This window comes from Odocoileus virginianus, chromosome 17 (assembly GCF_023699985.2).
Source record: "Odocoileus virginianus isolate 20LAN1187 ecotype Illinois chromosome 17, Ovbor_1.2, whole genome shotgun sequence".
Classification (NCBI taxonomy): domain Eukaryota; kingdom Metazoa; phylum Chordata; class Mammalia; order Artiodactyla; family Cervidae; genus Odocoileus; species Odocoileus virginianus.
In genome coordinates, this window is record NC_069690.1 from 17710239 (window position 1) to 17731883 (window position 21645).

The window sequence follows — 21645 nt, forward strand, 5'->3', positions numbered from 1 at the left end:
CTATGACTGCTGAGTAGCCAAAGGAGCAGACTGTGCCAACTGCTAAGCTACTGCTTCTCATGTTCACATCTGTCCTTCTGTACCTTGTTTTCTGATGGTGGAGCTACTGTGCAAACTACATTTCTCCTTTGCTACCTGGCTTCTTATTAAGGCTCTGCCTAGCGTACACTGAAGGAATCCTGTTAAGACTAGAGGAGGGACAAAGCTCTTGATTCTTCCTCTTTGCAAAGTAACTATACCAATTTATTCTTGAGAAAAGACAACAAACTTGGAGGATTTACCATATCTGATTTCAAATTTACTATAAAGCTACAATAATCAAGACTGTAGATGGGCAAGACAATAGGCATACAGAATCACACCTAGTACAAAAATTAACTAAAAGTGAGTCATAGATCTAAGTGTCAAACCTAAAATAAGAAGAAAACACAGGAGAAAAACCTCAGTGAACTTACATTAGACAAAGGTTTCTTAGATACACCATCAATAATATAATCCTTTTTTTTTAATTTAGAAAAATTGATAATTTGGACTTTAGCAAAATTAAGAATACCTGCTTTCAAGACTGAAAAGAAAAAAAAGCAAAAAACAAAGCAAGTTCAGAAACTGGGAGAAATATTTGCAAACTACGTATCTTGTAAAAGACTTACATTTAGTTTATGTTACAAGCTCTAAAAACTCTGTAATTTAAAAGAAACAATTTTTAAAAACTGGGCAAAAGATCCAAATATACACTTCATCAAGGAAAATATTCAGTTGGTAAATAAGTGCATGAAAAGATGCTCGTTAGTCCTTAGGGAAATGCAAATCAAAACCAAAATGATACATCATTTCATACCCGCTGGATGGGTGTAATTAAAAATTTTTTTAGTTAAAAAAAATGTTTTTAAGAAAACAAAAGTTGGCAAGGATGTGGAACAATTGGAATCCTCATAGACTGCTGTAAAATGACAATCACTTTGGGAAAGAAAAATTGGAAGCTTCTTAAAAAGTTAAATATGTGTGACTTCCCTGGTGATCCAGCAGTTAAAAATCCACCTACCAATGCAGGGGACACGGGTTCAATCCCTGGTCTGGGAAGATCCCACATACCTTGGAGCAAGTAAGCCCATGTGTCACAACTACCAAGCCCAAGCTCTAAAGCCTGTCCTCCACAACAAGAGAAGCCACCGCAATCAGAAGCCAGCACACCACAAAGAAGAGTACACCCCCAACCCCCACCGGCTGCAACAAGAGAAAGCCCAGGGGCAGGAACCAGAGCAGTCAAAAATAAATTTTAAAAATAATAATAAAATTTTAAAAATAAAAGTGAAATATATACCCATGATATGACCCAGCCATTCTACGTCTCTGTATTTATTTACTCAAGACATCCACACAAAGGAATCTTCAGGACATCATTTGCAGAGCTAAAACTGGAGCAACCCAAGTATCTACCAACAGGTGAATGAATAAATATTGAGAAAACAGCTCAGTAGCTGCCCAGAAATAGGGTGGAGGTAGGGAATGAATTATGGAGGCCAGAGGAAACTTTCACAGAAGACATATACATTCATTATCCTGATCATGGAGCTGTCAACACAAGCTTATAAATATAGCAAAAGTCATCAAATTGTACATTTTTAATATATGAAGTTTGTTTACTGTAGTAAGTTACTTTATAAAGCCATAGAATTTCTATCATTCTAGAATAAAAAATAAATAAAAAATAAAATTCCTAAAATAAAGTTCCTAAGAACAGGGGGGGAAAAAAAGGCAGTTTTTGCATATTTATTCATAGTGGGTGTATATTTACTAATTTCACACCCAACTGGGTGCCCTTTATTATTTCCTATAGTTTTATCCTTCCACTTGAGATGTTTCCCCTCTATGTAAAGAACCTTCTTTAGTAAGTCTTATAGAGCAGGTCTGCTGGTGGTTAATTCTCTCAGCTTTTGTCTAAAAATGTCTTTATTTCACCTTCATTTCTGATGGATATTTCTGCTGGGAATAGAATTTTAACTTGGCAGCTTTTTTGTTCAACAGAAAAAATGTCATTCCATAATTTTCCAGTTTCCTCGGTTGTGTTCAAAATTCAGCCATCATTTATATTAATTTCTTTAAAAGTAACATTATCTTATTTTTTTCCCATCCGGTTGCTTCTGAGAGCTTCTCTTTGTCTGTATAGTTTTCAACAGTTCAGTTAAGATACATCTGAGTGTACTTTTTTTTGTATTTATCCCACCTGTAGTTTGCTAAACTACTTAAATTGATGGGTTGATGTCCTTCATCAATTTTGGAAAATGCCTTACCATATCTCTTCAAATATCTGCTCCCACACTAAGTCTCTACTTCTGGATTTCCAAACACATTATTCAAGATTTCTTTTTTTTTTTTCTTTTCTGGGGGCTGCACCACACAGCATGTGGGATCTTAGTTCCCCAACCAGGAATCAAACCCTGCAGCTGAAAGAGTTTTAACTACTGGATCGCTAGGGAAGTCCCATACCTTATTCAAACTTTCACTACTACTGTTTTGTCCTGTCCCACTTTTTCCATTTTATTTTTCTTCCTGTGTTTCAAACTGGATACTTTCTACTGTCTTTATTCTTGTCTTTTATTGGTATAGCCTGCTATTAAATCCACCCAATGAATAATTAATTTCAGTTACTGTGGGCTTTTTGTCATGCTTTTTTTATTTTTAATGTGCCAGGCACTGTACTAAGTGCTGGGAACACAGCAGTGAAAAGACAGCCACAATCCCTGCTCTCACAGAACTTCAATGGTTTATATTCAGTTGACCTGTTTTCCCTCTTTTAGGTAAACGAAGAGTAAGGCAAGGGGTAGACTGAGAGCCTAGGGTTCTACATCAAAGTTTACTTATTAACATATAAATGAGAGACTTCAGCGACTGATTTTTCATTCCCAAAATACCCATTTAATTCCTTTTCATGAATTCTAATCTCTATAGATTCCCCACATTTTCCTATACTTTCTTTAGCATATTATGGATATTTTAAAGTCCCCACCTGATAATTTCAATTACCAGGCAGTGCCAGGCAGCTCAGTGGTAAAGAACCGGACTGCCAACGCCAGAGATGCAAGGGATGCGAGCTCAATTCCTGGCTCTGGAAGACCCCCTGGAGAAGGAAATGGCAACCCACTTAAGTCTTCTTGCCTGGAGAATCCCATGGACAGAAGAGTCTGGCAGGCAACAGTCCAAAGGGTCACAAAGAGTTGGGACATGACTGAGTGGCTAACACTTTCTTTCACTTTCTACTTCTCATTTATTTTTCTTCTTGATTATGGATCACAGTTTTCCATCTTTTCAAATTTTCAGAAACGGCTCATTGTACACTGGATATGGTAAATGAAAGAGCCTCAGAAACTCCAGAATATACCTTCCCAGTGAGCATTCTCCATCTACTCTATTACACAAAAGGGATGAGAGAGAATAACCATTACAATCTATTTCATGAACTGAAATGTGTCAGGACTATGCTGAAGTTTCGGCAAGACTCAGTTCACCTCTGGTTTATTCTTTTTCTTCAGTCTGTGTCCAGAATCAGCAAATGTTAGCAGTTCTCTTCTCATCTTACAAAGGGCTCTTCTATATCTGGAATTTTTAAACTAATTAATTTTAATTAATCTAGTCATCATTACTTCTACAGTCCTCCAATATTTTTTAAAATACAATTTTAAAAGTTCAGTTTTTTCTACTTGTTGCAGTGGTACAGATGACTGCACCATGACCTACTAAATACTACCCAGCAGCTCAAGTCTCCCTGCAATACCATTATAGTCATTTACAAGCCCAGCTACACATCAGAATGACTTGGGGAGAGTTTTTAAACTATAACTCACCGTCAATACCTCGAGAACTCATAGATAATCAGTTGTTGTTGTCACTGTTGTTGTTCAGTTGCTAAGTTGTGTCCGACTCTTTGTGACCCCACAAACTGCAGCACGCCAGGTCTCCCTTAGATGTTCAGTGTGGTCGGGAAAGCTGTACTTTTAACAAGTCTTAGTGATCACAGTAAAGCTGACATTTCTAAAAAAGCTAATGTGGGAGTTACATGGTGGCCTAGTGGTAAGAATTCCAGACTTTCACTGCCATGGCCTGGGTTCAATGCTTGGTTGGGGAACTAAAATCCTACAAGTTGCCCAACATGGCCAAAAAAATAAAAATAGAGAAACTAATGTGCCTGTTTCTCCTCTCCCCCATCCCCAGCCGAGTATTGATAAGGACATTTGACAAAGAACATAGACTACACATAACAGACAAACCAATACATGAATATAAAAAGTAAAAACTTCAGAATCACTGAAGACTTTGAAGATGTTAAAATAAATATGTAAAGCCTTCGTATATTAAATATATTATAAATATATTTATATATTTATATAAATATATTTTAAATGTATTAAATGCACTTAATGTGTTAAGCATATTATAAAATATATAAAAATATATTAAGATCAAGATGACGAGAAAGGAAAGACAAGGAAGAATCATTAGTTACCATGTTATAACACCAACTGGGCTCCCCTGGTGGCTCAGTGGTAAAGACTCCGCCTGCCAATGCAGGAGACACGGGTTTGACCCCTGGGTCTGGAAGATCCCCTGGAGAAGGAAATGGCAACCCACTCCAGTATTCCTGCCTGGGAAATCCCCACAGTCCATGCAGTTGCAAAAGAGTCAGACAGGACTGAGCAACTAAACAACAACAACATAATACCAAGAGGGGACTGAAAATAGAACTATACAATTCAATTTCACTTCTGTTTTAGCAGAAAACAATATTATTTTCAAATTTAAAAAGAGCATTTTTGCCAGCCATCAGAACACCTAAAATACAGCATAAACCCCACCTACCTGCTTTATCTGAATTCAAGTCTACATGAATTAATCCAAGGGTAGAGATGAAAATTCTGAAATGTGACAAGGGGAGTGCCGTCAGTGAACCTTGAGAACTCATGAAAAATAAGGCATCAGACTAGGAATGAGAAGATGGTACCTCAAAATGCAGGGATAGATAAAGATGAAAAGGTCATTTCAGGACTATGACCTTAATTTAATGTCAATACCCAAATAATTCTAGGACTGATTACTATGCAGATGACTTTTCAGCACTTAGGCAGCGTTTACTAATAATGAAATCTTACCTTCGTGAAGCAAGTTTACAGACTACCTTCACATATATTACCTCAAATCTTTGGTTTGTAGAGCCCATGAAAAAGGGCAGGTAGCACCATGTCTCCTCCCCAACCCTCACATTCACTCTTCAAAATACTCAGCTTGACTCTCACCCAGGTTAACTCATTCCTTAGCAATTAGGACTCAAACTAAAGTCTTCCCCATTGAGTACTGTTTTTCTATCACGCAGCTCTTAAAGTCAGCATGATTTAAGAATAAGTCATGCAGAAATGATAATTGGGATTGCTTCAAAATAATGAAGAGAGGCTGAGCAGGAAATGGGTAGGAGTATGGATGAAACAAAACTAAGCAGAAGCCAGGTAATGGGTACATGGGGCTTCATTTATAATCATCTATTTTTGCACATGTTTAAAACTTTGCATAAAAAAGCTTTTTTAAAAAAAATACACATGCACATGCATGCTCTTTGTTAACTGTACCAGTAATCAGAAGAATACCAAAAATACAGAGCACCTGAAGCTTAGCATTTTTTAAGCCTTTTTTAAAGACTCAAATAACACCCTCAGGTACAAAAATACTTAGAAAAAAAGATGACAAATGATATGCCTGAATACTGACCACCAACTGCACCAAGAGAAAAAAGCACCACGACAGTGAAAAACTTAACGGTGTGTTCTATAAAAAAAAAAACTGATTAATATATTGGGGGGGGGGGACAACCCTGAGGAACACTTAATATTTGTCTTCAAACACTTTTAAAGTAAAAAGACAAACACTCTGAAGCGTTACAGAAAAGACCATTAGGAACAATGTATAGAAGACTTTAGGAGGCCAAACGTTTCTACTCTCCCCGATCTTCCCTGAGGCTCGTGACTCACGTGCTACTCACTAACAAATCTTGTCACCATCACATACCAATTTTCTAGACACTTCCCCCATCATCAAGACACTTTGACTCCTGGCTCAGTTTTTCCTCTACTTCACACATCGACCACCGTCCAGGTTAGTGTTGCCTGATAAAATACAGGACTCCCAGTTAAACCTAAATTTTCAAAAAAACATGAGAAGTATTTTTAGTATATCCCATGCAATAATTGGGAAATATTTATACTAAATATTTATTGCTTATCTGAAATTCACATTTAACTGGGCATCCATTATTTCTATTTGCTAAATCTGGGAACCCAGATCTAGGTGACTTCAATGTCAAGCTGGACCACCTATCTCAACATCCTCAACATTCCTTGATCTCTTCAATTCTAGTGACTATGACCATAACAAAGAAACTGTCTCTAAATCCAGCTGAATCCTTAATACTGCCCAGTACTGCTAAACGTCCTTAAACTGCACTCTCTCATTTACTCCAACAGCTATTATAAACCAAATCCACTGTTTCCTTCTCTGCCATCTCAGTCTCTAAATTCATCACCTGAATTTAGATTCCATTCTTCTTCTACCTCCTATGGTACTTCACTGTGTATTTCCCTTTATTACATTCTTCAACTGCTCCTACTAAAGCATAAGCCATTAGATGAAATTACATTCACCCAAAACCTTCAAATGAGGGTTTAAACATTTTAGTAAGGCATGCAAGAACCTACATGATTGACAACTCAGTCTAGGCTTCACTTTCTGTCAAGTTCTCCCTGACTGCCCAGGCTAAATTAAGGGCTCCTCTTACCCACTCCCATTGTATCCTATGCATTCATCGTAACATTCATCAGAATTTTCTTTTCATCCTTCCCTCTACTAGACTTTGAGGCATGAGAGTTTACAGATGTGAGAGTTGGACTATAAAGAAAGCTGAGCACCGAAGAATTGATGCTTTTCAACTGTGGTGTTGGAGAAGACTCTTGAGAGTCCCTTGGACTGCAAGGAGATCAAACCAGTTAATCCTAAAGGAAACCAGTCCTGAATATTCATTGGAAGGACTGATGCTAAAGCTGAAACTCCAATACTTTGGCCACCTAATGCAAAGAACCGACTCACTGGAAGAGACCTTGATGCTGGCAAAGACTGAAGGTGGGAGGAGAAGGGGATGACAGAGGATGAGATGGTTGGATGGCATCACCAACGCAATGGACGTGAGTTTGAGCAAGCTCTGGGAGTTGGTGATGGACAGGGAAGCCTGGCGTGCTGCAGTCCACGGGCTCACAAAGAGTCAGACACAACTGAGCAACTGAACTGAACTGACTGAAAGACTGAACAGTCATCTGTCAGGGCTATTGCAGAAGTGGATTTAAATAATCTCAGATTCCTTCTAACTAACTATCTGTAACTAATCAATTAGTGACTGGAATTATTTTTTCAGTCAGAGGACTGGCTTAAAAAAAAAAAAAAGAAACAAATCAATCCATTTTAAGAATTAGAAAAGCTTTAGACAGATTATATTTTTCCTGTTTAACAGATAAATGAAATAGCTCAGAATTGAGATTTACATAATATAGCAAAGGTAGTTTGTGTCAGGGCAGAAACCAGAGCAGAGGTCTTCACTGATCTTTGTTGCCAACATCTGACCAAAACAACACCTTCTCTCTCTCTCATTCCCTACTGCAAATTCAGTTATCAGAAGCCAAAAATTGAAACATAACAGGAAATACAAATGCTTCTTGTCTTTCCCCCTTAGTCCATTACCCAAAAGAAAGATGATCTGCCCTAGAGGATAAAGGCAAAACATCTTCCCAGCCCTTAGCTGGGATGGAAGTAAAAGGCACTGATAAAGATGAAAGATTTGGAAAGGTACTCCAAAAGACAAAATGAATGATTTGAAAGTTGTTGTTGGGGGGGAGGGGTTTCAAAAAGCAGACAAAGGAAGGAAAGCAGATGGGTAAAGAGAAAGACAGACTCAGGAATCCAACAGAACAAGTCACTCAAATCCAACCAAAGGTTAAAAGGGTGCCTCAAATTTGATCAAATCCTTAATGGAATGTTCTTAAAAGAGTATGAAAACCAACTTTACAAACTTAACTGTGAAATACCAGATAAAAGAATCAAATAAAAACATACTCTCATATTTATAACTAAACATTCCTGTTGGTATTCTCACAAATTCTACACTCTTACCTTCAGAATTCAACTTTCTTCACCTAAAAATCTGCAGTGAGTTATAAAATGTAATAAAATTAAAAATAAAAGGGGAACAATGTTACAACTTCCACTAACAGCCTGAGAAGTTTTGATAAGGTGAAAAGGATATAAACAATGAAATTAGTATACAATGCTTAAAAGGTATGTCTGACACATGACCAATCGAAAAAAGATTTCCTTATGAACTCTCTTATGAACATAAAAGATTCTCTCTTAAGAACATAAAAGACAAAATGTAACATGTTATTTTTGAGTGAAGAAGCAATAACTTTCCTCTCTTTACATATTTGTGCTATCTGTTCACAAAATTTAGACCTTTTTTGTAAAGCTCTATTTATTGAAAGTTACTGCTCTAAGGATTAAGACACCCACACTCTAGTTTAAACTCAATCACATGTCATATGATAATGAACAAGTTGCTTTGCTTCTCTAGCTTGTTTTTTCACGCATTATAGAAATAATAATAATCACCAACTATAAAGAAAAGAGAAAAAATGCTGCACAGGATAATAATTATGATAATAGATTTTTATGATTATTTACAGCTTCCTTTCACATAAAAGAGTCACACCAAGACACTAAACAAGCCCATGATGTAAATAAATAAAGCCAGGTATTATCCCCAACTTACAGATGCAACCAGAAAACTCAAGTTCGGTGAGGCTGACTTGCCCAAGGTCAGACTGAACACTGCTCAGCATACTGTGTAGTAGGAGAACGAGCTCTTGACTGCCATCACAAATTTGAGACAGTAAGAGGGGTTTTCTCATGCCCAAAGAGGACTATCCAAGGCAAGCTGTCAACAATTAGATGGAAAAAGGCTGCTTGAGGTCGTTATGACCCATAATTACCCACAAGGCCATCATCTGGATATAAAAGTATGATTGAAAATATTATTAAATAAAAGTCCTTTAAAGTAAATTTCTAAACGTACTGCTATTTAGTAAATATTCATGCCTCTTGCACTAGATACAACACCCTGCTTGGGGGATGTGAAGTGGAAGGGGTAAGGATATCACAAGAAAAAGTTTAAGTTCTCTGAAATTCAACACGCTAAGACACTCCAAACTATAAAATATGAATAGGGGCAGGCAACAGCTTGTAGACTGTAGTGGCAATCCTAAGCCAAACCAAAAGAGTGCCAGGCTGTGGTTTAAAGAAAATATGCAATCTGGAAGTCTGCACCTCAAGTTATTGCTACTGCAAAGTAATTAGTACCATTTATAGCAAAAATATGTAAAGTTTAGAGGATAATTCCAATTCTTCATTATAACAGGATGGCATTCCATATTAGCTTGGGGCTTTCTTGTCTTAACAGAAGCCCTTTTGATGATATAGTCAATGGTTTAAAAGCCACTCTCAGAAAACCAAAGAATATAACTATATATCTCAGCCATAAAACATCTGAAGTGGTCAAATCTGCCATCGACTGCAGGTACCTGAAGAGAGTTTATTGGAGGCATTATCAATTCCAGTTATTTATATTCTACAATGTTAAAATTTTCTTCAGCACAACCTCTGAATGTGCTCTGTTTACTGAAGGCTCTACCACACAGCATGAAACAGAAATTTTACTGCTGAAACCTTAAACTTCATTCACAGTCATCACAATGTAAAAACACTTTAACTTTTCTATTCTTCAAGGTCAAAACAAACTTTGTCTCATCTTTCCCTCTCCACCCCCAAGAAAATGGGGTATTCTAAAAGATGTCAGACGGAATAAGCCGGTACTTTCTATAAATTCAAGTCAATCCTCAGCAAAGAAAGAGCTTAAGATGCCTATATTCTACTTCAGTATTGATTCTAAGCCTTTTAACAGTCTAAGCTGACCACAAACCTCCCCTTCTACTTCTTCTATAGAACATTCTTCTCTTTAAACTTCCTTTAAAAAACGAGCCTTCCTACCCCTCCCCATCCACTGTCTTATATACACACAGATACACACGAAACCCCCAATGGCAAGCAGACTGAGAGCTAGTGAACACATGTGCAAAGCACACGTTTTTAGTTAATACAAGGCTCACCCTGCAAAGTATGTTGCTATAACGCAACAACAGAGAAGTCTACACAGGACCTCATAACACCAAATTTGAAAATAAAACAAAAATGCCCTACAACAGTCTGAGTAAAGAATAAAGATGCAAAAATAAGGCATGCTTACCGTTGTATCTCTAACCTTTGCTTTAAGGACAAAATCCTCCATGCTAAACACATTCAAAAAAAAAAAGCAGCAGATTTAAGACTCTAACTTCCTATTGGCCAAAAGTGTCAAAAAGTGTAGCAATATTTAAAATCTAATAAAGCAATATTAAATCTAATATAACAAGCCACACAACACCTTATGACATTTTTCTATTACACTTTCCAAACTTGAACAGCCATCTACCATGTATGCCACAAATAGATGACAGAGCAAGAAAAGAGATTACAGTCATTCATGGTAGGTTACCTAAGGACCCTCTCAGTACGCTAAGCATTTGTCAATGAACGCTAAACTGAGGTATCTATTGGACAAGGTTCATAAGGGGGAACATTCAGAGACTAGTCAACCTCCTTTATTTGGTAAATATACAATCATCAGTCAGCTATACAGAAAATGTATAAATTTTACATTTGAATGATCTTAGTCTTTTCAAAGCATTTCACATTCATTATCCTATCAGTTCAGTTCAATTCAGTCGCTCAGTCGTGTCCAGCTCTTTGAGACCCCATGGACTGCAGCATGCCAGGCCTCCCTATCCATCACCAGCTCCCAGAGCTTGCTCAAACTCATGTCCATCGAGTTGGTGATGCTATACAACCATCTCATCCTCTGTCATCCCCTTCTCCTCCCATCTTCAATCTTTCCCAGCATCAGGGTCTTTTCAAATGAGTCAGTTCTTCACATCAGGTGGCCAAAGTATTGGAGTTTCAGCTTCAGCATCAGTCCTTCCAATGAATATTCAGGACTGATTTCCTTTAGGATTAACTGGTTTGATCTCCTTGCAGTCCAAGGGACTCTCAAGAGTCTTCTCCAAGAAGGCGAGGGTGGGATGTTTCAAGAGAACAGCATCAAAACATGTATATTATCTAGGGTGAAACAGATCACCAGCTCAGGCTGGATGCATGAGACAAGTGCTCGGACCCGGTGCACTGGGAAGACCCAGAGGGATCGGGTGGAGAGGGAGGTGGGAGGAGGGGATCGGGATGGGGAATACATGTAAATCCATGGCTGATTCATGTCAATGTATGACAAAAACCACTACACTATTGTAAAGTAATTAGCCTCCAACTAATAAAAATAAATGAAAAAAAAAAAAGAGTCTTCTCCAACATCACAGCTCAAAAGCATCAATTCTTCAGCGCTCAGCTTTCTTTATGGTCCAACTCTCACATCCATACATGACTACTGGGAAAACCATAGCTTTGACTAGACGAACCTTTGTCAGCAAAGTAATGTCTCTGCTTTCTAATATGCTGTCTAGGTTGGTCATAGTTTTTCTACCAAGGAGCAAATGTCTTTTAATTTATCGTATAGATCACTGCAAAAAAATTTCCTTATGCAGACTTGCCACTGAAAGTAGTGACAAATTCAAGATCACAAACGTAGTCAATCAGATCTGAAACTTGATTCAAAAATGTTGGAGGAAATATAAAGAGGTACAAGTTCCTCCTTAAAGCTTTCTTTTGTTAAAAACCTATTCCTAGTTAAACTATCACTTATAAGATGGAGGCCACCATAAACACTAAATGATTAATAAAATTCAGTTATTTACATTTAAAATAAAGCCAAAATTACCACTCCTGTTAGCCAGTCTACCTTTGAATCAAGAATCATATGAAAAACATTCCATCAATGACTCAATGTGTGCTTATAACTCTGCTGGGCCCTGGGGTGACTATTAGTAGAATTCTCAGAGAGTTCTTGCTTTTCAGAAAGTTTACACTCCATTTGATAAAAAAGATAAGAGAAAAGAAAATAATGCTACGCTATGTTCAATCAACCCTTCCAAGGGGTGACACCTTGGTGTTTCTGTAGAACCTGAGGTGACCAGCACATGAAGTAGTGAGGATGCAGTGAGTTCAGTCTACAAAGACTTCATGGGAAAAATGAAGCTTGAGCTGCCCATTTAAATGTGGACAGGAATTAGAAAAAGATGAAAGAGGAATTAAAGCATTTAGGCAGGGACTGGTATAAACAGAGGCAGACAAGCAGGAATAAGCCTGGCATACACAGAAGCGACTGAGCCAGCTTGCCTGCAACATGGGTGCACACTGAGACATGATGAGAAAACGTTAGGTAAATCACACAGGGTCAGCGCCCCACGGACCACTGTGGCACAGGGAGATGCTGTTAAAAGCATTAAGACCATCAAGTATTGAAACTACAAAGAAATCTTACAGATTTTTCTAGTCAATTCCAACAAATAAGGAAATAAAGGACCCACAGAGATCTAATGGCTAACATGAGGACTGAGACTGTAAAGAGCAGGACAGAACTCACACCATCATTTAGGAATCGCAGTTCAATGGTGGGCAGCACGGTATGATGAAAAATGCACATCTGTCCAAGGGGTGAAGGATGTGCAAGTGACATAACAAGACAGCACTGGGTCTTGGGAATTCGAGGAGACTGGTTTCCAGGGGTCATGGACCACCACGGTGGCATTATAGTTGATCAAAAAAACCACTGTTTTGCCAGAAGGCATCACTTTCAAGAAAGCACCAATCCAGAAGGAAAGCAAGAGGCAAGAGCTAGTTTTTTCAGAGTTAGAGGACATAGGTGGATAAATGAGGCGGCAGGTATCTGGCAACAAAAGGAATAAAAAGACTGATCTATACAGAGAAAGCTACAAGACCAAGCAAATGTTTAAGAGAAAAGAAATCTTAGTAAGTTTGAAGGTAAAAAGGAAGGAGCTCATATAAAGAAAAATACAATTAGATGCTAGCTAAAGGTGGGAAGAGTGAGGAAGCACAGAGGACCAGTTGGAAATCATTTTTAAAAGATGAGTTCCAGAATAAATAAGCAATTTTTTCTCACTCACCATACCCCTTGCCAAAAGAATATTCATTTTCAATTACTTATAAGGCCTTACAACAATGGCAGACCAGGCTTTAAGAACAAGGCTAAGGAGTTTTTGTTTTTTTTTTTCTTAAATCCAAAGCAACTTCAAAGTTTTACAAATCTATCTGGCCAATTAACATGTACCTTGTTACTTCAAAGACGCTGGCCAATCATTTTATAACATAAGTTTTATACCACCTATTCAAAGAACATTCTGATTAGCATTCAATTTACAACTACCAATAAGCTAGTATTAAAAATTTAAAAATCCGAGTTTACTGATATGTTCTTTAAAATGTTTTTTTTGGCTTTTTATATATCGCTTTTACTTAATCAGATGTGGAAAATGTATATTTACAACAAATCATTTGATGGTATTTTTCTCAACTTCTTAAAACAAAAACTTTCATATAATCAGTTTTTCTATACTCCCTTTCAGGAACACAGTCCTACAGAAATTGACTGGGCATATGAGCTACCTAAGGCAGGTAAGAAGGTTCTCTCTAATTTAAATAACCTGGCTGATGAGCCACAAATTAAAGCTACACACCCACACCTAAAATTTGCTAATTTCAATTTAGAAACTTACTATTTAGCACCATACAGGCAGGTTAAGGAGCAGAAGAAGATATAACTTACACATTCAGCTTTCTGGCTGTCCACCTTCACAAGTTCCATCCCTAATCAAAGAAGTACTTAGTTTTTAAATTGTTAGGAATTGCTCAGTTGCCATAAATACTAGGTTTAGGTGCAAAGCCAGCAGGTTACAGGAATGTTATTTTACCCACTTGGAAACAAGGACTTGAGCTCACAATGTCAAGATGGAACACTACCACTGTTTAATCTGGGTCTACTGCACCAAGCTGCTGAGCAATACCCATCAGAGTACAATATGTAATCAGCAATGGCTAGTAAGGCATTTCTGCTTTTATCACCACAAATATTAGAAGTTCAACTAAAACATCAATTCAATCATAAATAGAGTTCCCATCTTTAGACATGCACATGCTCTCTGGTTCAACATTAAGTCTTAGCTGTAATAAAAAGCAGCAGCTTGACTCCCCCTGGACCCAGTGAAACAAAGTACAGACAATATATTCAAAATTTAAAACTTTTAGACATACTTGAAATACTGAAGACTCTCAAATATCTCTCACTACATGTAAGTTGTTTTCCCCCCTCAATAAAAATGTAAACTCTTCCCTGCTAACTATACTTTTGGATTATTAAAACAAATCCTATGAGATACTTACCAGAAGAAAATATTCCTCCTTGTCCAGGATTCAATACTTTTAATACTGAGGCTCTTATTATTAGGTCTGCGCTGTGACCTTGAAAAGTCACTTAACCACTCTGAGCCTCAGTTTTTCCCACTTTCCAAACTCAAAGTAAACTCTAAATTAAACGTTTATTAATTCCATAATAAGTTACTGTCTACAAGTGCCTTACGTTAAACACCAAAACCTTTATACTTGTACATCCCAAAGTCAGTGGGCTTTAACCCTGTAAGAGAAAAATGTGAGGAATAATTTGTCCTATGGATCTTTCTCTTTAATAACAATATAAAAGTATAGTTTTTTAAGGCTTGTTTAAAGTTCTTATGTCCTTAATTGTTAACAGATGGTGTGAGTTTGATTCCACAATATTCATAACAAAGCAAACAACAAAGTATAAGGTCTTTCAACACTGGGGACAAAAAGAAGGAAACATTTATTTACTTGCATTACTGGGCATATAATCAAAATCATTCTTCTTTTAAAATTTAGAAAACTATCTTTTCAATATGTGACAGATAAGCCTAGAGATCAACAGGTAAAAAGCAAAGAAATAAAGTTTAAAAATTGGGGAAAAAAACTTCTAATTTAAAAAAAACTGGGAGGGAGGGGACACGGGTATATCTATGGCTGATTCTTGCTGATGTATGATAGAAAACCACAAAATTCTACAAAGCAATTATCCTTCAATTTAAAAAATTTTTAAAAATTGGAAACAATAGTTGTGGTGTGAATCCATCAAATTCCTGCATCCAGATTAAAGTATCCACACAGTCCACCTTTGCGAACTGTGTGCCTTTTAAGTCCTTATTTAAAATTACACAGAGAAAGTCTTTTCTATCAAGTTTTACACGTAAGGCTCTATCAACAATACAATCCAATATATATGGTCACATTTTACTTACTCAAATAGATTAGCAGTACAGTGGTTTAGATACTTATTGGTTTGGAAACATTAAGGATGGGTGAAAGAACTTCAAGTTTCTGACAGCTTTGTAATTCTCTTTTATCTAAGTAGTTTCTTCTCAAATTTCTTCTCCTCTGCCTATTCCCAAGTATCTTTCAGATAGGTCAGAAACTGTTTATGGATCCATTCAGCTCCCCAAATCAGTTTCATGATTATATCCAGTAAACAAAATAGATTGATTCAATCTCAAGCAGTTCCTCATCACAGGAAGTTCATCCTAGAATAGCAGCTACAAAAAGCATTCTCCTAAGCGATCCCAACTACTTAACAGCAACACAAAGTTAAACTAAATCCTACTGACAAAAGGCTCCGGGTGCATTCATTCTGATCAGCCCCAGGAGTCTGGTTCAGGCAATAAAAAGGCACCTCCTCAAGCTAGGTAACTTTTCTCCTCCATATCAAATATTCTCAATGCAAGTCTCTTGTCAACTAAGAGGTGAGAGTTTGAAAAGAAAAAACAGCAAAACACTAGCAGAATTAACGGCTTCAGGACCACTTCCCAGCTGTCTTTGCTCTCTGTTGTCAGTGGTTCTGATGCAGTTTCCCACTTTCCTTTCACTCTGCTCCCCTTAATCCTCAAGATTCCCACTCCAGAAAGCAATATTCACATTCTCAGACCGCTGAGCAAAACATAAAAGGGGAAACTGCAACTACCAAGGAATGGGGGGAAAAGAAGGAAAAATATTTCATAAGCAGGAGGGAACCAGAACCATGGTTCCCACTGCAAAGGGCAATGTAAAAGCCAGTCTGGTCTTATCAGGCTATGGGGGGTGCGGCGGTGGGGGACGTGGGGCATCAAAAAGATGTGCAGTGTGTGTGCACTTGGAGCTCGGCGGGCGGGCTGAGACGATGGAGCAGAAAGTAAGAAAACCTGTGTTTCCCTGCTTTCTTCTACTCTTCCCCCTCAGAGAGGAAGCTGAAGAAACTGGGGGAGGGGCGGGATGTTATCTTTCTCCTATTCGGGGTACACAAGAAGGGCCTTGGGGTTCGTTCAGTTATTCACTCCCGTTTAGGAGGTCCACTGAGGGAAGAGGAAACCCCTAAATGTTACCCACCTCCGTTCACAAATAAAAAAGTAAGGGGGGGAGATGATTAAATCCAGATGGAGAGCCCCTGAAAGCGCCCCCAGGTCACTCATCCCTATTAGCAAGCGGAAGGGCTGGGATAAAGGGGATGGAGGGTCGGAGGGGTGGTCAGGAAAAAGGCCCCACCCCCCGACTGAGGAGGGAGAGGGGAGCCCGAGACACCAGCCGTCCCCTCCTTGCCCGCACCTCCCCCCTAGGCCACCCCCACTTATCCCCCCAAGCCTTTCCTCCAGAGCCCTAGGCAGCTGCGGGGGAGGCGGCCGCTCCTTCCTCCCCTCACCCACTCTGTCCCCACCCCCACTCCGCTCCCACCTCCCGCCCGCCCCGGGCCCGTTACCTGCTCGTCGAAGCGGCTGACCACGGCCTGGACCCATTCCACCGGCCTGTGCGCGGCCATGTCCTCCCCGCAGCCGGGGGGCGGCGGAGGGACCGGGCGGCCGGCGCCCAGGGCCGGGAAGAGGGCGGGGAGCGGGGGCTGAGGTGAAGGAAGAGGCGAGGAGAGGGTCTGAGGAGTGCAGGCTCCGAACGTTCCCACGGGGGTGGGGATGGGTGGCCTGTGCCCGGTCGGGAGGGGGAGAGGGGAAGGGGGCGTTGGCGAGGAGGCTGGGGGAAGGGGGACGGGGGAGGGGGGCCCGGGGAGGGGAGGGGGCCTCCTGGTCGCTCTCCCCACTAGCGCCGTCTCCCCACAGCCATCACAGTCCGAGACGCCGCCATGACACCCCACCGGAAGTGGGATCCTTTCCACGGCCCGGGGAGAGGGAGAGCGAGCGAGCTCGAGATTGAGAGCACGGCTGGGAAAGGGGAGGGGGAAGCGAGAGGGAAGGGGGCCTGCGGCGCATGCGCCCGCGCCGGCCGGTTTCATTAATGAAAAAGCGAGTCCTCCGGGAGGTGACGTCACCTAACTCCTGCGGGCCCGGAGGCGCGCGTCCCTCATCGCCGCCGGGCTCACCTCGGCTCGGGCTCTAGTTGCAGCCGGCCGGAGTCCGAGCCCACCCGGGAGCATCCGCTCCCATCTCACCACCGCCTTCAGCTCTCGGTCCCCCGCCGGCCTCTGGGTTTGGATTGCTCCCGGATTGGAAGTTAGGGCGCCCTGGGGCTAGCATTTCTCCCTGCACGCAGATCTTTGCCGCTGATTTGTGGGGAGCTGTGCTTTGCCTTAAGTCCTCGCAAAAAATAAGGCACATAACCTTAGGTTTCCAGGTCCTCCGTAGCTAGTATAGCCTGCTGAGTAACAGGAAAAAGTAAGGCCAAGGGAGGTTAGGTGGTTTGTTTTGTTTTGTTTTTTTAAACGTCCTCTTAAATCCCAGTGGTAGACCCAGTGGCAGTCAAGTACTCAGACTCCGGAATCCCAGTCCACACTTCCTCTGCCGAACTGATGGGCACCCAAGTTAAAACTTTTGCGCATTTGATAATAGAAAGATTTAGTTTTCCACTATCCTCAAGAAAACCTTTAAGGGCTTGGCATACATTATTAATTGAACACATTCATCATCTCATTTAACTCTTTCAACGAGCCTTTCCAATAGCTCTCATAACTCTCATGTAATGAGGCTGGGTCGCAAGAGGTTGGTGATATGCCTTAAATCATAGAGTTGGTTGCTGGATGGCAGTCAGAATGCAAACCCAGGTGCTCTGACCCCGAAGACAATAGAGACAGATTGTGGCTCTGCTGAAACAGAGGCCTTCCCTGTGCCCCCAGAACCAGAGTTGAAATGATTTCCTGTGGAATTGGGTCATGACAGTTTTCCAGTTAGATGATTATATCCAAAACGATGGGTGATCTATACATATCTGACATGAACTTCGGAGTGAGTTATTTTTAAATTCATCTTCCTAAATACACTTTACTTAGGCTAATGTTAAAGTGAGTTTACACATTCTGGAGCACATCCTGATTAAGAGCCAGTGAGGCCACACAACAGGATACTAACTGGATGACAAGGTAGAGTGAAACCAGAATTTTACTTTTACCATAGAAAACCCACAAAGCCAATAGCACGTATATAGAAAGATACATCTGTGAGAGAAGTTTCCAATCTCTGCCTGCTGGTGACTGTCCAAAATACATATTAAGTTAATTAATGTTTCATTCCAACAGAACAAGAGGACATGGTCTGGATGGTTCTTTGGTCCATTCTTTAAGGATACAGCATGAATACTGACTATTTTAGATGATGTCAGAAATGATGCTGACAGTGTGGACGAAAACGATGAATATTAACAATGTCCATCTATGGCTTCCCCAATTAGGACCCTGGAGAAAGCTCTCACTTATACTCCCAAGAACTATCCCAGTGCCTCCACATTAGTGCCAAACTTCCAGACCCACAATCTATTTTTCCTTTTCTCATTTGTTGTTGTGTTTAGTCACTAAGTCATGTCCGATTCTTGCGACCCCATGGGCTGTAGCCCACCGGGCTTTTCTGACCGTGAAATTTTCTCGGCAAGAATTCTGGAGTGGGTTGCCATTTCTTTCTCCAGGGGGTCTTCCCAGCCCGGGGATGGAACCCATGTCTGCTGCACTGGCAGGTGGATTCTTTACCACTGAGCGACCAGGGAAGCCTCCTTTTCTCATACTTCCTCTGAAAGTCCCTAATTACTTTCCTGTTGGCATGGCTTTTTGCCTGTGCATTACTCTCATCTTTGCTAGACTGGGTATAATAAGTGCCCAAACTCTTGACTACCTTGCTCTCTGTGACATTCCATTGCTGAGATTCCTCTATATTTCCCTTTCCTCTTCTTTGGTTCCCCTAACTCCCCATTCCTCTCTAACTCAATAGTAAGACATCCAAACGTCAGACCTTTGCCCTTTGCCTCATTTTGCTTTACAGGCTCCAGCCAGCATGTCACTGGGCCTTACTCAGTCATGTCTTTGCAACCCCATGGCTTGTATCCCACCAGGCTCCTCTGTCCATAGGGATTCTCCAGGCAAGAATACTGAAGTGGGTTGCAATGCCCTTCTCCAGAGTATGTCATTAATTTATCCGAATCAACACTTGTTATCCTGGTGCCTCCCATGAGCACCAAACCACTCATTACACTTGGAGGTCTAGACTAAAAATCTTTCTCTCCAATCAAATTCATTCAATGCCACTGAACCAATATTAAGCGTCCAAATGTCTATTATATGTACCATGCATAGTATAGTAGGAACTCTAAACAAAAATGCCAGAGAAGGTCATACATAGATACTGTGGTGAACTATAGAGCACCTCCCCTTCTGTAAAGGAGCAGCAGTCACTCAACTCCAGTCAATCCCTGCCCTGCAACGACATTGACACAGTGTTGCTAGATCTTCTGGTTACTCAAGAGAAACTGGAGCTCTGAATTTACATATAAACTCTTCCAATTTTTATGTAGGGCCAACCGATTCACTTTTTTAAAAAACACTGTGCAGTCAAAATACCTCTGCTTTCTGAATTAAGCCCACAGGGCACCAGTTTGACTAGCTCTGGTCTAGTAGGAAAACGTGGGCTTCAGAGTCAAATAGAATTGGATGTGTGTCCTAACGTCCCCTATTCTGTACTGTCCCACACAAAAGGCTTTAGGAGAACTACTAGTGTTTGGTATGGTTTTAAATGCATCTCTTTCAATCATCCTGTTTTTCACTCAGGCAACAATCTGATTTTTTTCTTCCAACTCTTCAAGAGGAGCCTTCCCCCAATTTCTTCCCTCTCCCCCATCTCCAGCAGGCCAAGGAGCAAGCAACTTCTTAGGACCCAGGCGCCCATTTCTGCAGCTGCTGGTGGCCAACACCTCTCAAGGGAATCCCTTTCCAGAAACTGCCCTCACAAGAGAGCTACCTGGAGCCAGCAGAGTCTGCACCAATGACGGAGAGATGCAACCTCATGGAGGGGCCACCCAGGGCCCTTCCCACTCCAGAGTTCCCTTAAAGGATCAGCAACCAAGGGGTCAGCCGAGGCCTCGTCTGTGACTGCGTTTAGTCCAGCTTCTCTTTCTGCTGAATCCTACCCTTTTCACTCCTGTACGGTGTTCATCCTAAGGTTTTTACCTAGTAAGGGTCCTGCTTGCAAGTCTCCATATCACAGTGGGTTTTCCAGAGAATCTGAACTAAACCAGAGTCCCTTGAGTGTGGTCTGATCCAGCGGGGCTGAATTGCCTGCTGACGAGCTAGGGGTAGGGCCTCAGGTGAAGCCCCAGTAGACCCTGGTACAGGGTTAAAGCCTTCAGCAGCTGTGATAGGATGGGGGTATGGAGGGTATTGATAATGTTACTGTGAGAATGCACTGGTAGATGCAGTCTCTCAGGCATCTTTAAAATACGGGGGATAGAGCAGTTTAAGAACTATGGGATAGGGTAGCTATTGATAGAGCAAATCCTGGCCTCGGGAAAAGACAATTCAAAGTTGAAGGTGATTAATCACCAATTAAAGGCTAAGGATGAAAGCTGGAGTACTTCCTTAGCAGCAAATAAATTGAGGTGTGGGAGAGAGAGGAGGCAGAAAAAGCTCAGAATCAGGCCCAGGACCGAATTATCAGATCTAGTAGAACTACCCAAAAATTGAATTCTCAGCTCTGCCAAGTCTGCAATGTCAAGGACAGGGCTGCAGCGGGGAAGAAGAGGGATCCTGACACTTCAGACAGGATATCTGGGTCAATGCACTTAAAAACTTTACAACCCCACATCACCCTGAACACCGTGGGTTTGTCAAAATGCCCCACCCTGCCTTGCTTGAAAATGAAGTATCTAGGAGACTTTCCTGGTGGTCCAATGGCTAAGACTCTGAGCTTCCAATGCAGGGGGCCTGGGTTTGATCCCTGGTGAAGGAACTAGATCCCACATGCCACAACTAAGACCCAGTGCAGTCAAATAAATATATTTTTAAAGAAAAGATAATGAAGCATCTACCTTGCAGAGCAACACATATCCTCCTCAGGCTCTATCTGTATGTTTCCTCTTGTCTACCAGATCAATAACTAAAGTCAAGTCACAAGATAACCCGAGTGAGAAAGTGCCGGAACTGCCAAAGGAGGAGAGGTACTATTCATTCTGAAAGAGCTAAAGGACCTAGCTAGCATATATATTCTTGCA

General features: G+C 40.6%; 1 protein-coding gene across 9 annotated transcripts in view; it reads right to left on the bottom strand.

Annotated features, from left to right (window-relative positions):
• The window catches only part of NF1 (neurofibromin 1), a 233396-nt gene extending 216009 nt beyond the window's left edge, over positions 1 to 17387 (bottom strand). For 3 of the 9 annotated variants that reach the window (XM_070478736.1, XM_070478738.1, XM_070478739.1), the window contains exons 1-2: positions 16931 to 17387; positions 13907 to 13947 (exon numbers count right to left, since the gene is read on the bottom strand). In XM_070478736.1, coding sequence (XP_070334837.1) covers positions 13907 to 13947; positions 16931 to 16967 — 78 coding nt within the window. In that variant the 5' untranslated portion in view covers positions 16968 to 17387. The remainder of the gene's footprint in view (positions 1 to 13906; positions 13948 to 16930) is intronic. The other 6 variants (XM_070478734.1, XM_070478732.1, XM_070478731.1 and 3 more) reach the window with 3 other exon arrangements.
• Positions 17388 to 21645: the final 4258 nt, after the last annotated feature.